Source organism: Oryzias latipes, chromosome 9 (assembly GCF_053564925.1).
Source record: "Oryzias latipes strain Hd-rR chromosome 9, Olatipes_Hd-rR_3.1".
Lineage (NCBI taxonomy): Eukaryota > Metazoa > Chordata > Actinopteri > Beloniformes > Adrianichthyidae > Oryzias > Oryzias latipes.
The window spans coordinates 10,666,020-10,681,994 of record NC_136245.1 but is presented as its reverse complement, the minus strand read 5'-3'; the positions used below and the strand labels follow the sequence as shown (position 1 = coordinate 10,681,994).

General features: G+C 41.7%; 1 protein-coding gene across 20 annotated transcripts in view; it reads left to right on the top strand.

Annotated features, from left to right (window-relative positions):
- The window catches only part of fbrsl1 (fibrosin-like 1), a 358,217-nt gene that overhangs the window by 327,931 nt on the left and 14,311 nt on the right, over positions 1–15,975 (top strand). For 10 of the 20 annotated variants that reach the window (XM_078952652.1, XM_023958686.2, XM_078952654.1 and 7 more), the window contains 3 exons: positions 8,633–9,059; positions 10,201–10,454; positions 13,132–13,382. In XM_078952652.1, the coding sequence (XP_078808778.1) occupies positions 8,633–9,059; positions 10,201–10,454; positions 13,132–13,382 (932 nt within the window). Of the gene's footprint in view, positions 1–8,632; positions 9,060–10,200; positions 10,455–12,778; positions 12,940–13,131; positions 13,383–15,975 lie in introns of all 20 variants that reach the window. The other 10 variants (XM_078952659.1, XM_078952658.1, XM_078952662.1 and 7 more) reach the window with 2 other exon arrangements.

The following is a 15,975-nucleotide window of genomic DNA, read 5'->3' as shown; positions in this document are numbered from 1 at the left end:
GCAGATTACAAAAAGCCCAAATCACATAGTTTTCTATAGAGAATGAAACAACTATTACTCAGTCATTCTATTCTTGCTCTGCCACCATTTTTAACATATTCTTGATAATCCTTTTTTTCATGCCATTTTTTCTGTAGTTCAAGTTATTTAAACTGACCAATCCGTTCCCGCAATGAAAATATGTGGTTTTACGTCAATCGTTCAAAATATATAGAAACTTAGACTGAGACTGAGTCGGACCAATCACTGCTTTACTGACTGACGCTACAAGATCTGTAACAGATCCCCGATTGGTCCACAAATGCGCAAAATGTGTTTACTTTCGCTAAAACATTTTACAGTCGGAGTATGTCTTCAGATGTTAATAACAATAATAACCTCTTAAAATCTTTATATTTTACCCACTTATAAAAATAAAAACGATCAAACAGAGAGAATAACTTCAAGCCGTGTGGCTGTCAGTCTGTCACACATGTGAGATTTTCATTGTATGTAATGACACCAATATAAGATATAGTGCTGCTTTTAGGCAACATTCTTTTATTTTACAGCGCTGTAAATCAGCTAGGAGAAGCTTTCCGTTGATGAGAAAGGCAAAAATGCATGTCCAGTTGTAAAGGAGGCAGAACTGTCAGGAACATTTTTATTTTGCTTTAATTATTATTTGTTAATTCATCTTTCCAATCTTGGGACAACAAATGTACAAAAAATATACAAATTACAGAAGCTGATCTAAATCAAATTGCTATCAAACCTTCGCGATGTTGGCCACAAAGAGGAAGTTACGTAATATTTGCGTATGTTTGGACCGATCGGGTAATTGTTACAGATCGGGTAGCAACACTGATGAGGGCTCCAACATGACAGTATATGTCTGCCAAAAAAATGCCAACTCAATCAACTTAATTTGGTTGGAGCCTGTAGCTGTTTTCTATGGTGACGTCTCACTCACTCCCCCAGCGAAAAGAATTGTAGTCCCTAAAAACGATGCCCGCACCTGACAAGCTTTTTGTGATAAAACTAGCTTTGTTTCACATCAGGAAGTCCTTCTAGAGATCCGTGAAGCAGGTGAAGAACTCATGAAATGCCTCACTTTATCTTGCAGACTATCAGCAAACATCAGAATCCGCAAAGCACTTGAGAAAATGTGATATGCTGCTTTAGGTGTTTGTCTTACATCTTTCATTGCACTTAACTGCACTGGCTGCAGATGTCAAAACAGTTGGCGAGGAAAGGTGAATAGTTAGCAACTGTCAGCTTCTAATTGTTACTTTGCTTTAAGCATGGAGGGTTGAAAAAAGAAAACAGAGATGAGAAAGGAGGAAAAGAAAAACATGCCGGCTCTTTAGACTACTGTCATGCCACTTCAGATTTGTTGAAAGATTTTCCCTCAACCATTTTCAGCCCAATGAGAAGTAATGAGTATGGCTCTGAAAGGTGATATTACATCCTCTTCTTGACGTGCGGGTTTGTTGCATGTTCATACATGACGGAACGGAGGTGCTTCTGTTTACATTGGTGAGCGCTCCCTGCATTTCTGCATGGACTTGAAGCCTCGTCCACAAAAGCTACAAGTCTATTGTGTCTTAAACATTCTTTCCTGTTCTGCCCTTTCATTTCTGCCCCATCTCCTTCCACTTGGAGTGGATTGTGAGTCAGCTGGTGGGCTAATAGTGGATGCTTTCCTGCAGGGCACCAAAGTGATACTGTTCCGGCATTTCTCCGAGCTTAAGTAAAGCTGACATGTTGCTCTAGAGCTGCAGTCCACACTCTGCTCAACTGCGGCCTATTGAGGGGGGCTGGAAAGGTCTTAAAGGTATGGGAGACGCAGGGAGGCAGCCGTTGTCCTCCCTCTGCTAAGCTCTGATGTGGGAAGCAGCAGTTAGGTCCTTTATTAGAAGTGGCAGGCGTTGTCTCCAGTCACCTCGATAATTGCAGCACCAAGTCCACTGCTATAATCAATTGAGACAGCTGCTGCTGCAGCGTTCAAGTCCATCAGGCAGGCGTTTCATGCTAATTAATGAAATAATAAGGCGAGTGCTTGCAGCATTGAACAAATAACTCCTGGAGCCTCTTCTTCTTTTCGGCACAAAATTCATCCGTAAAGCCCAGATCATCCCCTCCCCTTCCTCTATAAGTCAGCTGTTTGTGCTCAGTGGCCTCCAACTAAGAGGGGTCACAGGAGCTGGTGAGGGGTCAGTGGCAGTGAAAGGGGTCAAATTCCTGACTGGCAGGGTGGGCTGCATCAGAACAGCCATTAGACTTGGGCTTTTCTGTGGAAAGTTTCAAGACGTCCACCCTTTTATTTAGCGGAACTGAGTGGCACTGACCTCAGACGACCCAGCTGTGGTCATAAGAAGCCGAGCCTGATGGATGTCACAGAGCTCTGCTGCAAGCAGCTCAGCATGGGGAAGGGCCCGTGTGGATTCTCAGCGAGCAGGAAAGGAAGTGTGAGTTTTGCCAGGGGTTAATGTCCGTTTGTCCCTTTGGGAACAGCGCTGGAACATGCAGGTTAAAGACCCACTTCAAGGAAAATCCTGTTTTTAACTTTTCAGTGGCATTTTTCTAACGATGGTGAACATAGATAAAGGAAATTGAGCTTAAAGGTGCATTTATGATTATTTCTTTAGTCAAATCATTGTGAATCAGGAGCAGGTGAAAAATGCCATGTGGAAAAGATTGTATTTGTGATGTAGTAAATGTGCTGGGTGGGACACGAGCTCCCTGCTCCGCTCCATTCTGATGCATCCACTTGGCTCAAAACTGTATGTCTGGAAACTTCAATATTACTCACCTTTTTTTGTTGCACCGCTACTGGGGGGGGCATTGTAAATTAGCGGAATAGTGTGTAAACGGAGAGCTTTCAGTTATGTGTGACAGAAAGAGGAGGGCCAACAGTCCTGCCCACATCTACTTACTGTTGCTTTGCAGAAATTACGCCTTAGAAACGTTTCTTTTTATTTTGGCTAAAAATGGCAATTAAAAGACCACTGGGAACGCTTTTCAAAACGCTTAAAAGATGATCGGAATTGGTCTTTAAAGTTCTAATGCGGGCCCTGCTGTTTGCCTTGAAAAATACAATCTGATAAGCTTAAAAAAACTCTGTTCTTTCCTCAGCTTGAGCTGCTAACTCTGAAACGCAAATATAGGTTCTCAATTTGTTAGGTATATACTTTGAGATGTTACCGCTAAAAAAACTCACTACCCATTCTTTTGCTATCAACTCACATGTTAACAAAATAATTGCCATCTGTCCCTGTCTTTTTTTGGTCAACTTTTCCTATGTTTCCCTTCCAATAAACATCTCAGTGCTTTACCTTGAATCCACTTTTGCTTACCAGTTTGAAGCGGATTAAATCTTGTTATGGAAAATCACAAATTTGTCCTATGAAATTATTACTAAAACAGAAGTTAGAGTGTGCTCAGACTTTCTGTTCCACTCACACAAAAGCGTTCCCTTCAAACCCTTCCCTTTTTTTTGTACAAGTGAATACCTTACAGCTATGAAGTGTTGATTGGCAAGACCGCGGTTTCCTGCCAGTATCTGTTATAGCCATCTTCCAGATTCACTCACTCGTGAGTTAAGCCTTGGCTCTGTACAGATTGCTTGTCTAGAGAGTTACAAACCCAAATCATTGTGAGCTCAACCGTCAAGAAGATTTGCTGTCAAGCCAGCAGGATGCAGATCAAGGCAGCTCGTTGCATACCTTGCACAAACTCTGACAGATATGCTGCTTGATTTAAATGTCTGTCTGTTCATGTCATTTGATCAGCTTCCTGACTGTTTATGCTTTGGCAAAGCCGTGAATGGAGTCAGCCGCAGTATTTGCCTTGTAAATGAGAACATCCACTGACCTTAAGGTTCTTTTATCCTTTCACAAACCTTTACCATGAGGACACTTTGCATACGATCTGATCTATTCTGAAAAGGCTTTTGCATACTGGTTCGGTTTCCCTGGTCATTGTAGACACTGGCACCAGTGTCAACATGAGTAGATAGTTTATGGCACACACCGATTTGCATGGACAGCCTTAGTTTATGGAGGGTTGCAGTCTGAGGAGAAAAATTTGCAGAAGGGCTTGTTTCATTTATGAGGCCATAAATTTGCAGGTGTGTGTTTAAAATGGAAAAACTTTAAAGGATAAAAGGTTCAAAGCGACTGATTCCCAAACCAAATCATCACATATGAATATTTATGTTTGTAGAGACTTTGCATTCTGGCATGACAGAGCTATCTCATGCCTGGTATATATTTCATAGCGATCGGCCATTGCGTCAATTGAATCGCATTCCTACTGCAATCGTGTGGTGTAGTTCATACTAAGGCTGGCCAGTTTCACTTGGGGCGGTCCGGGATAACTGCAACACCCTTCATAGTGGCGTTTATACTTTTTTATCCCTGATGATGCGATTGTCTCCAGCTTTTTAGTGTTTTTGTTTTTTTGTAGCAATATACAGCAAACTTTTTTATATATATAAAGCTTGTTTTTTTCATATGCAAGTTTCTCTTAGGATGCTGACATCTATATAAATAGGTTTGGATTTGGAGAAGATAAGATAAGAAAAGATAAGATGAGTCTTTATAGTTATTGCACAGTGTTACTTCATACAAAGTACAATGAAATTGGGATACTGTCCCACATCAGTGCAATTAGAGAAAAATAATTATAATAAATAAATAAATAAATAAATAAATAGGGAAAAGAAAAATAAAGAAAAAACTAGTTCAAATTGTGTGCTCTCAGCACTCTGAATCTCCTGCCAGAGGGCGGCCACTAAAACACCCAGTGTCCTGGGTGTGTTCCGTCCCTCAAGATGCTGCATGCCCTCTTTAGACAGCGGGTGTTGTAGAAGTCTTTCAGGGAGGGAAGGGGATGGCCAATGATTTTTTGGGCGGTGTTAATGGCCCTCTGCAGTTCCTTTTTTGTGTGCTGTGGTGCAGCTGGAGAACCACTCGGAGATGCAATATGTCAGCACACTTTCAATGGAGCAGCGGTAAAAGACTCTCAGCAGCTCCCTCTTCAGATGGGTCTTCCTGAGAACTCAGAAAGTGTAGACGCTGTTGGGCCTTCTTCACAACCTTTGAGGTGTTGGCGTTCCATTGGATGTCTGCATCTAGGTGCACTCCTAAGAACTTGCAGCTGGGCCCCCTCTCCACACATTCCCCATTGATGTAGATGGGCTGAAGGTTGGACTTCTTCCTCCTGAAGTCAATAATCAGTTAAATTAGTTAGTCAAATAATTAGTTGGGGTTAATAAATTGTGCAAACAGGACAAGGTAGGTGGTGCATCTAGGTTTTTCTTTTCTTTTCTTTTTTTGTACTTTAAAAGTCTCAACATATCAAACATTTATCTTTAAAAAAAAAAAAGTTAAATATGAAGGCATTTACCATCTGCTCCATACTTTTATCAAACATAGCTGAAGTTATGGTTGCATTAGAAAGTAAATATGTTGTAAAAATGTTATGTTTAAAAAAAAAGTCTAGTAAAGTTAAAACAAAATGAAAGATTGTCTAACCCCTCTTGTATTTAGAATGCAGTAATGTTGTTTTAATAAACAATTTTCTAGATCAAGTTCGCTCCACCTTCTAATGCCTCTAAATAAGCAGAGGTTAAATGGCGCGATATGCATGCAATTGTACTACAATTGCAGATGATGGCCTTTGCAACCAATGAAGTTTAAACCGGGCCTTAGTCATGCAGTGGAGACCTGCTTTCCTAGAAATGTGTGCTGAGCAATTCCAGACTGGTCAACGCTAGTCCGAGCTGGACCATCTGTCGTCAGGGCCACATAGGACCATATCAGTGCCAGCCCTCCAGATGTTCCACAGGGACGAACAGGGTCACATGTGAAGGATATCGCAGGCAGGAACAGCTGTGTGGCGACACTGCGATCATCCCAGATTCCCCGCTTGGACACATCAGTCATAAGCAGCAAATCCCAGCGGCTTGTAGTCCGTCTGCTACCTCAGCTACACCCCCCACCCCCTCGTCCTTCCTCTTTCTGCCCCTCCCAAGTTGCAGGCTCATATCGCTCCAAACTAAGGCACGTGCGCCCAAGGCGAGACTCAATTCCCCTGAGTAAGCAGGGCCACAGGAACAACTATAAAAAGATCAATACTGGGATGACATGTCATCTGGTGAGCAGGCCTGCCAACACCTCCCTCGGGAATTTCCCCGTCCCCCTAGTGCACTAACCCAGCTAATGGGCGAGGGGAGCCACCTCCCATCACTGGGCTGCCCTCCAACCAGCCTGACTCACTTGCACCATCTGCTCAGGTTTGCTTGGAAGGCTCAAGGACTTACCCCCACCTCCCCTACCTCACCTTTTTTTGTACACACACACACTCATGTGGCATTTGCTTCACATGACCGCCTGTGGCTTGCCTGCTGTTTTTTTTTCTTTTGCAGCAGGTGATTGGTGGCAAAGTGTATTCCAAGCCCTGACAGGAAAACAAGAGCAAAACAATGCAGGGTTTAGCAGCTACTGAAATGCTTGAACTTCAACTTGACAGTTCTGTGGGTTTGAGGCAAAAGGATGTTATCTGTTGAGAAGGAGCTGTGATTTTGCGGCATACAGGCCTTAGGTGGCATCTGTCAAAGGCGTTCCTGTCATCAGTGCTCCGTGTGGTTCTGCACTCAAAATAGCTGCTGGGGGAAAAAAAACAACTTTAAAATAAAAAAGGCACTCTGTAGAAGTAATCTATCAAAGTGATTTTACTCTAAACTGTTACCTGTGTTGGGATGGTTGTTAAAAGTACAATTTTCAAGTGGTTCCATGTAAGAACGTTGCGTTTTAATCTTTGCCATTGCTCACATCAATTTTACTTCAGTTCTAAAGCAAAGGAGCTTTTGACATAGCATTAGCTTTCTTTCACAAATTTTTCCCTTTGGGTTTCAGTCGTATATGCAAATGAAATCTTTTTGTCTTTTTTTTGTTGTTGTTGTATTCATATTTTTTCGCGTCTTGGCTTTTAGTGAGATTTTAATGAGGATGATACCTCCCTGCCTCCATTAGAGCCCATTAGAATCATCATTAAGATAACCTGGCACTCGCGGTGGCCCCGACATAGCGGCATTAATATGAGAAATTCTCCTTTCCATCTCGTTGCTGTGAGACTTTTATTTATTTATTTTACCCAGAATCGTTCGCCTTGCATTGTGTCTGCTAGAACTGGTTGCTATGGCAACATCACCCACTGGCGACATTTCTGCTGTGGATATTTGCTTGTGTGTCAGTGTCTGTCTTCCTGTCTATGCCTTCAGTCCACACCCCCCCCCCCCCTTTTTTTTTTGTAGAAGCCTGACAACCGATGCCCAGACCTATATAAACCATGAACTCCATATACGGCTGGACCCCAAATTTAATTTGAAAAATGTGACACCTCAGTCAGCCCCCAGGCCTCCCATAAAACCATGGAGTAAGATAGAGGGAGCATAACGAATAAACAAATTAAAAAAAAAACTCTCCTGCATTTTGATTGGCCTTATAATGGATGTTAGAAATAGAAAGATTAAGCAGGTTGTTAATGGTGACTGGATATTCCATTTGAGAGCCGCATGTTGAGTTCTTGCTGGCTTGATAGCGGCTCCCTGCTTTTTTTCCTGTTACCAACATGCCTGTGAGCTTCTTTTTTTTTAATTGAAACGCCAGTGAGCCTTTTGACAGAAGTGCCGCCACATTTTAGCTGTAGAAATGAAAGTCTGTGCTGTCTTCTCTCCTCCTTTATGCGTCTATCTATAAATGAGTAATTACCTTATTTCTCTCATTTTTTGGTTCATTTGAAGTGTTCTTGCTTTACACAAATGCTACCAGCAGCAGCAGCAGCAGCAGCTTTGATATAGCAGTCATTCTTGTACTCGCATTTCCTCCACCTCGATCTCTTTGTGACTTTTTTGGCTTTTCCTCTGACTCTGACACAACAAAAACGTCTTTTACATGAAAATTCCGAGCTTTCTAAGCCTCCTCTACATGTGAAATGCATCAAGATGTAACTTTTTTTCTCTTTTTTTTCCACTTTTATTTTGCTGCCACAACAGATCATAATTACAGTGATTGGATTGCAAAAGCAAAAGAATGTGAAGTCGCTCACTGATTGTACCAGCCTGTTGAAAAGACCCGGGATCAATGCTAAAGATGGAGGCCGACTTCAGAGCACTTTGTTGTGTTTTTCTGTATCCTTAGAAAGAACAGGAAGGAAGGATGGGACGCTGCCGCGGCAGAGAGGCCAGGATAAGAGGCCACGATCTCTCCTCACAGCACAATTGAAACATAATTATTTCATGCCAGATTGTGTGCTCAGCAAAGCCTTGAATGGGCACCAACATTTGACTTTAATTAGCTGTGATTTATTCAAACTGACTAGATTGCAAGAAGAAATTGGATCATCTGATTATAGTCGAGCATGAAAATGACCCGATTAACCACTTAATAGAACCTAGTGAGAGGAAACAAGAGGAACTTTGCTCAAGAACAAAAACAGGAAGAAGGGAAAGAAACCCCTTATTATAATTATCTTAGATTATTGCTAATCGCCTCTTTGTTTCTGATTATTAAAACATAGTTTATCTTCTGATACTTCTTTTTTTATTTTATTTATTTATTTGAAGTTTTGTGATTTCTCTTCTCAGGTGTGCCAACGAATGAGAGTCCAGAGTCTAAGACCTGCAACTCAGCCAAATTTTCAGGGCTCCAGCGCAGCCAGGAGCAGAGCAGCATTGAGGTGCCCTTTGCACCACCTGTGCCCAGCCCCACCCCGGCCTCGGCACCGACGGGCTCCCCAGCACCCGCGGCGGCGTCTGCCCCGCCAGTGCCTCCCAGGTCACGCCTTCTTCCCAGCCCTCCTCCTCTTGGTGTCAAGAAGGAACTGAAGCCTCCACCCCCTCTCCCCACCCCACCCCTACTGAAGGCACCACCCCATTCCCAGCCCCACCCTCCTTATCCACACGCACACCAGGAGCCCCGTCTTTTTCCCCTCCCGCCTCACCACGCACGGCCAGTCATTGGCCATCAGCTGCATCACCCGCTGCATCAGTGCAGCAGCCTCCACGACATCAGGTAAACTATTGCTGCTGCGGCTTTGTTTGTTTTTTCTTTATTATCAACCTAAAAAATTGATCCGTCACATTGAAAAATCACACACACTGGGCTGGCGTTTCAAGAAAATTTTCTATTTGAGAATTTCCATTTGAAAACGTGTTTGAAAATCAGTGCGAAAGTGATGAATAGCAAGAAGAGAAAATCAAGCATCCAGGAAGTTGCCTTAAGTTGGTCCTGTAGTGATGCTGCTGCTTTCATGTAATGTTCTCCTGCTGCTATTCTGGTGGAGTCCTTCAAAAAAAGAAATTATCATAGAAAAATTCCAGAATGAATGCGATATTGTCCAGCGGACAGATCTATTTTCCACAAGACATTGACTGTTCTCATGAGGATATTGATTTTCCACCCAATGAACTTGAAATAACCAGCTGTCAGATTTACTGTTTTCATTGAACCATAGTGTGAAAAACACAGGCTTGTCCACTGTTTCCGACTCCATCTCATCTTCTCATTGCAAACAGAATATTCGACATTTCTAAACTTTAAGTCATTATAAATATTTGAATTTTTCTTAAAAGTTACTTGGATTAAACATTAAAAATATAATTTTTCATTTCATGTCTATTATTAAGGACAAGCAAAGATTGTAGAATTTTTTGTATTACAGTATTCCCTCACTATATAGTGGTTGACCTTTTGCGGGCTTGCTGTTTTTTTTGTTTTTGCTTTGTTTTTTTTACCACACCATGTGTTCTGCGTTCTGATTGGCTGTAGACCTTTTGAATTAATAACATGTGTGACATGTCTCCTTAATAGAATTAGAACTAGATAAATTACATAAATCTTTAATCCCGATCAGATCTTTGTTTAAAATATATAATACTGGACTTTTCTATGAGGTTTTTGACCTTTGAGAGTTAAACAGGTGAGCAAAATATAAAAATGTATTTTTTTTCTCTGAGAAAATTGAATAAAGTGTGTAGTTAGGGGTTTTATCGCTATAATCCTACTTTGCAGATTTACCGCGATAAACGAGTGAACACTGTACATCGGAATGCCAGTATTGTGAATGAAGGCATCCCATCATAAACACCTTAACCATCGTATTGTAATAGAGCTTGTTTGTGTCTTGTGTCTTTGTTTTTGGTAAAATGGACAGTCACAGCAGCAGTCCGGTGGGTTTCTCCAAACACCTGCCCCCATCCCCTCACCACCTTGGTGGACTGCCATCCTCAGCTTCAGCCTTGCCTCTGTCTATACCCAACCTCTCTACCTCGCACTATTCCTCCCTACGGAGCCCGGCCCATCGCCATTCGGCCATGTTTGCAACCCCAGCAACACTGCCACCACCACCGACCTTACCAACTAATAGCTTAGTGGTGCCTGGACACCCTGCCGGCACCCCTTACCCAGGTGAGCTGCGACACTTACACCTCTGTGCAGATGCAAACTTCTGATTTGCATCAATTTTTGGAGGGATCAACATCCAGGACGTTTCCATGCAGTTTAGATGTAAATGTTGGAGGAGAACCAGTTTTAGCTGCTTCAAATTAGCGTTAACAGGCAAAAAATGTTTTTTAAGTTACCCTATTTTCTGCACTATACAGCGCACCGTATTATTAGATATATCGTCACTGAATGGTCTATTTTTATATGTTTTCAAAGGCACCTTAAGCAAGACAAGAGAGTCAGAGAGGTCTGTCAGTCAGACTTCATTAACTGTGTTCACAGTAATTCTAGAACTTGTTTGTAATACATTAAGCCAAGTTAGCCTATTTCCAACAGCTGTAACTCCCAACCATGTTTGGAATATGTAAAAAAAACTAGACTGATGGCGCTAAAACAAACGTTACTGTTACTATGCTGACTCTCAACCTTGTTAGTTCCATGTAAAAAAAATAGCCTTGTCTGACAGTGCTGCGATGTTAGCATATTCACAATTATGAAACAATTATGTTTGAAACTAAAAAAATAAAACAGACTAACATTTTGGCATATACCTCTTAAAATCGCTCCAACATCAGTAACCACATCCAAAATTCATATAAGGCCCGCTGGATTAAAAGGCACACTGTCATTTTTTGGAAAAAATTAAGGCTTGTATGGGCGCCTTATAAGGCAGAAAACACATTAATTTCTTTACGTTTATTTATTTGAAACCGTTTCACTTGTGGCAGAAAATGCTGTGAAGTAGACACCATTAGCACAGAATTGCTTTAACTTTGTGTGCAAGTTCCTCCTTCAGTGCCAGCTGCTCTCATACTTCCAGATCAAATCTCAGTGAATAAACTGCTAAACATGCTTTTATACCTTTGAATAATTCAAATTGTTTAAGGCAATGTCTACATTTGGAAATAGGATATATTCCTTTTGCTATACTTATAGATTCAAATCTGAAAATTGGAAAAATAAGTAGCCTTTTAACACAGGAGATGCTGCCAGAAACACCCAGATAACACATACCGGTACTCTTTTGCATACCCTAACTCGTTAACCGTTTACATGATTAACTTGAGGCGAACTGTTTTACGTTAATTGTGTAAGCACTTCACTACTGTGAACTGTTCCATATCAGAGTAAAGCTGTTTTTTTCCTGTTTCATAATCCTCTGGAATTCCATAAATTGCGTTAACGGTTGAAGTGTTACAGTAGTTAAAGGAATGTCAATGCTGGAACTAAAGCTCTGGTGTTGAAGGGTTAATCAGACTTTTACCTACTTTGATTCATGCAATTTAAGAAGGTGGACAAAATTTTTTGTTTAATGTTTTTTTCTGGCAATTGTTCACTTATTACATTTCAGTTTCATTAAGTGTACCTTCTGTTGTGTAAAATTCTTTAAATCCAAGAGTATGATCCTTTTTCATCTATTTTGATGCTTCTAGTTATGTTTAACTGCTAAATTTACTCAGATGAGTCTCCTGATTTCACATGAATTGGCTCTTTCTGTGTAAAAGACGTCTCTTTCTCATGAATCAGAAGCACATTTCGTTTTGGCTTTACCTTGTGACAAAGAGATTGCCCCCAGGATTCTCTACAGATATCTTTAGTCCATTTTCTGTTCCTTTACATAGTTTCCTGGAGGTAAAATTATGAATAAGTCACAAAGAATATTTATGCAGTAGAAGATGTTATTTTGGAGCAAATAGTAGTAGACAGGAAGGTTACATTAAGGTCCTTTGAGTAGGGGTTTTTTATTTCTGGATTGTATTAATGAATATTATTAGTTATGCAAGCTTGTTGACGCAGCAGTTACTCATGACTCGTATCACCTCATCAGTAGTTCCAAAACCTTTTGAGGAATTCAGTAAGTAAATTTCACATTACAGCATTAAGGCATGGAAAGGGATAATGGATGTCAGTTGTACTCTTATGTAAAGCCACTGTAGAGCAAGACAAAATCAATTCACTGTTTTTAACCAAGTGTTGAAATTTCCAGAAGGTCACTGTAGAAGGCCTTGGATAAGTCAGTGGAAAATGTCAGCTAACAACTGGACAATAGCATTTTTGGGCTGAGAGCAAGCACTGTAATTCTAGCACATCTCAACAACTAGAGTCTTCGTTTAGGTTTGTTGTATGAATTGTTTTTATAAATGGTGGCTTCAACAACAAAGGACATCTCCAAAAAGAAAAAAAATTAAAAAATCATGAATGTGCCAGTTGTGCGCTGACATTCTATTAGAGGGCAGGCCTGTGTGTGTTTTCTGCCGGGATGACTCTTGGTTCTCTCTTGTCTTTAGATACCAGCCTGTTGATATCATTCAACCAACCAATCATGTATTGCCAGCCTCATTCGGGGATTCTGATTGGCACATTGTCACAGGCAACTCTCTTACCACCACCAATGAGTCCCCACGTAGAAAACCCTCACAGCATGAGCTGGAGAAACAGAGAATGCCAGGTGAATATTTTCCTTCTTCTATCCTTGTTGTGAAGACTGACTGGGCGCCCGTGCCTTTTTTTTCTTGTGTCCCACCCTTCCCTCCCGACCTTTTTTTCTTTCTTTCTTTTTATTTAATTTCCTTCCCCTTCTTTTTTTGTTATTTTCGTTTTTTGTTTTTTTTTGGGTTTTCCTCGCTCTCCTTTCTTGCAGAGCATGACCTCCTGAGGCAGGAGCTGAACAACCGCTTCCTGGTTCAGAGTTCGGAGCGCGGCCGGGGGCCGTCCGCCTCGCCGCTGGCCCCCGTCTCGCTCCTGAGGGCCGAGTTTCACCAACACCAGCACATGCACCAGCACCAACACACCCATCAGCACACCTTCACGCCCTTCCCCGCCAGCCTGCCCCAGGCCGCCATTCTCACCCCGCCCACCGCACCCCCCATGGTGCGTACCCAAGCCAGAAATGTGAGGATAAGTAAAAACAAAGAAGCTCCCGTTACTGCCCACAATTTCACCCTGTCACCCCTCCAACCCTCTTTTAAGTCGACTTCCCCTCTTTTATTTGTACCAAGTAAATCCTGGAGGTTACAGACTCCCAACCTTTATTGACGGCTTTTCCTTCATTTTGGATTTGTCTCTTTAGATTTTTTTGATATATCTGAAGTTTTACATTTGTTAAATATCCCTTTTCTTGTCACCTCGTCTGACACAAACACACTGTAGTGTGTCACTTTTTTGCCACAATACATGTTAGTCGTTCAAAAACAAACACATACATACTTGATACACTGTAATATGCTTGAATTTGAATTTTATATCCATGGAATATTTGCTATATAGTGATTTATATAATGTTTTCCCATCAAGCTAATAAACATGTAAAATAATCACTTTTCTGTTCACCTTCACGTAATGTCTGTCAATATGCTGATGATCACTGAAAGTTTTTTCAATTGTTTGCATATGGATGTGTTTAAAATGTTTTCATTTTCCTAATGTACAACAGTTAGTGTGTGTTTTGTGTGTTTGTGTGTGTGTGTGTGTGTGTGTGAGTGTGAGTGTGAGTGTGAGGGAGTACATTCCTGCACTTAAATCTGTGCATGTTCTTCATTTCCACATGAGTGAGTGTGTGCCCAACTCGGTCTTTGACAATTACAAACAAAGCTGTGCAATCGCTCCAGTGACTTCATATCAGATAAATGACATCACTATGAAACCCTTTGGATAATGTTTCTAATTTTCTTTGTGGTTTATTTTCTCGTTTTTTTCAATGTCATCATGTCTGAGGAAGTTGGGGGGGGGGGGGGGGGTCCTAACTCTGACAGTTTTTAGATTAGCATAGAAGAAAAAAAATGCTGGGGCTATTCATCCATCATTTCAATTGCATGGCAATCTCTGACAGCTGTTTCAAATGTGTCCCCATTTGTAGCTTTTTTGGCATTAGTCTAATAGATCTAATCCATCAAGCCGTGACCTCTGTTTAAGAGCCTGTGGTACCATTAAGGCCCCTCTCTAAGATTATCCCCATCCTGTGCGCTGGAAATCAAAGCGCTTGTATTTATGGGACGCCGTCAGATAAGTGCGAACACGGTTCAGATGGTTCTCCAGCCAAAACACATGCTGTTATCTGCTCCACCGTTTATTCCCGGCATGGTAGGAATTACGTACAGTCTTTCCTTTGAAGATGAAAGAGGCGATTTTCCCCCATTTTTATCAATCCGGGAGCGATGTAAGGATTTCAGCTCGATCCCCGCCGTCTTTTGCAGTCTGATTGGGATTTGGGGCTGACATAAACGTCATCTGCTGTTGCTTTCGCCAATGTTTTACTTCATTAACACCTCCCCTCCCTCCTGCCCTGAAGGGATTGGGAAAAAAGGCTGGGTTTCTGCAGAGAGAAGCAGGAGCGAGGATAGTGACACTTTTTCTTACCATTTCGTCACCAAAGAGCAGAACTCAAATTTCCCAGTTTCCTCTCCCCTCTCCGATCATCCATGTTCACTGGATGCTTAATGTCATTTCAACAATGTAACAACCCTTGGCTGTAATTAATACAATTATGAAGCCTCTATATCTGTTGATCACTCTACAGCCTTGAGCAGCTGGCTCACCCAATGGCAGCAGTAAATGGTCACCCCCTTGGCTCCGCCATGTCTTTGGACAAGAGATGTCCTTAATTGTAATAAGATAAAATATTAAGCTTCAATTAGCCAAGCTGTTTACTATTAAACTACGACAGGCTTTGTGATTTATGGAGTTGTTTCTTTTACAAGACAGTAAAGCAGCCAGAATTCTTCTGCAGTGTCAGACATTAAACAAGCGGCGACATCAAAGCTGCAGAGGAACTGTTTAATGAGCTCGGAAGCTGGCTTAGTGTTTCTTTTCAATAGACAGTCTGTCTTTTATACGAGCCCATTATCGCCCACGGGCCCGGCTGCCAGCGCCACCTCTGCCGCGGCTGCCATTTTGCGTGCAGATGTGAAACACCCCGGTGTACTAAAGGGGGGGGGCTTTGACCCAAACCCTGCCGCTCCACCTGCAGCCCTGCCAAGCCTGCACCCAAAGACAGACTCACACAGAGATTCTGATTCATACGCCTTCATTTTCCCGTATAATGTAGACTCAAAAAACATCTGCGCCTGCCAATGGAGCTTTGTGAAAGCACTTGCAAAAAGTACCTGCAAATGGTTTGTGTATTTGTGGAGTAGCAATAAGTTTCTGTCACTTTTAATTTGCCATTCGCAAAATGGAGGAGCGGTACTGGCTCGTAAACAGACGTACAAAGTCTCCATTCATTCCCTGAGGCACTTTTCTGTGTCCCGTCTCACCCTGTTCACCTACTCCTTACTAACTACATTCATATGTGTTTGGGACAGGATAGGAAAAAAATATTAATTTAAACCACACAGTCTTTTTTTCATAGCGCAAATCCCATCAGAAAGAATTTTTGATGGGTAGTAGTTCTACCAGAGGAAACGTTTGTCCACCTCAGTGCACGGTGGTAGGGCTCTGTCCTGAATTAGCCCCTCACCACTGCAGTCAAATAAACAGACAGCTCATA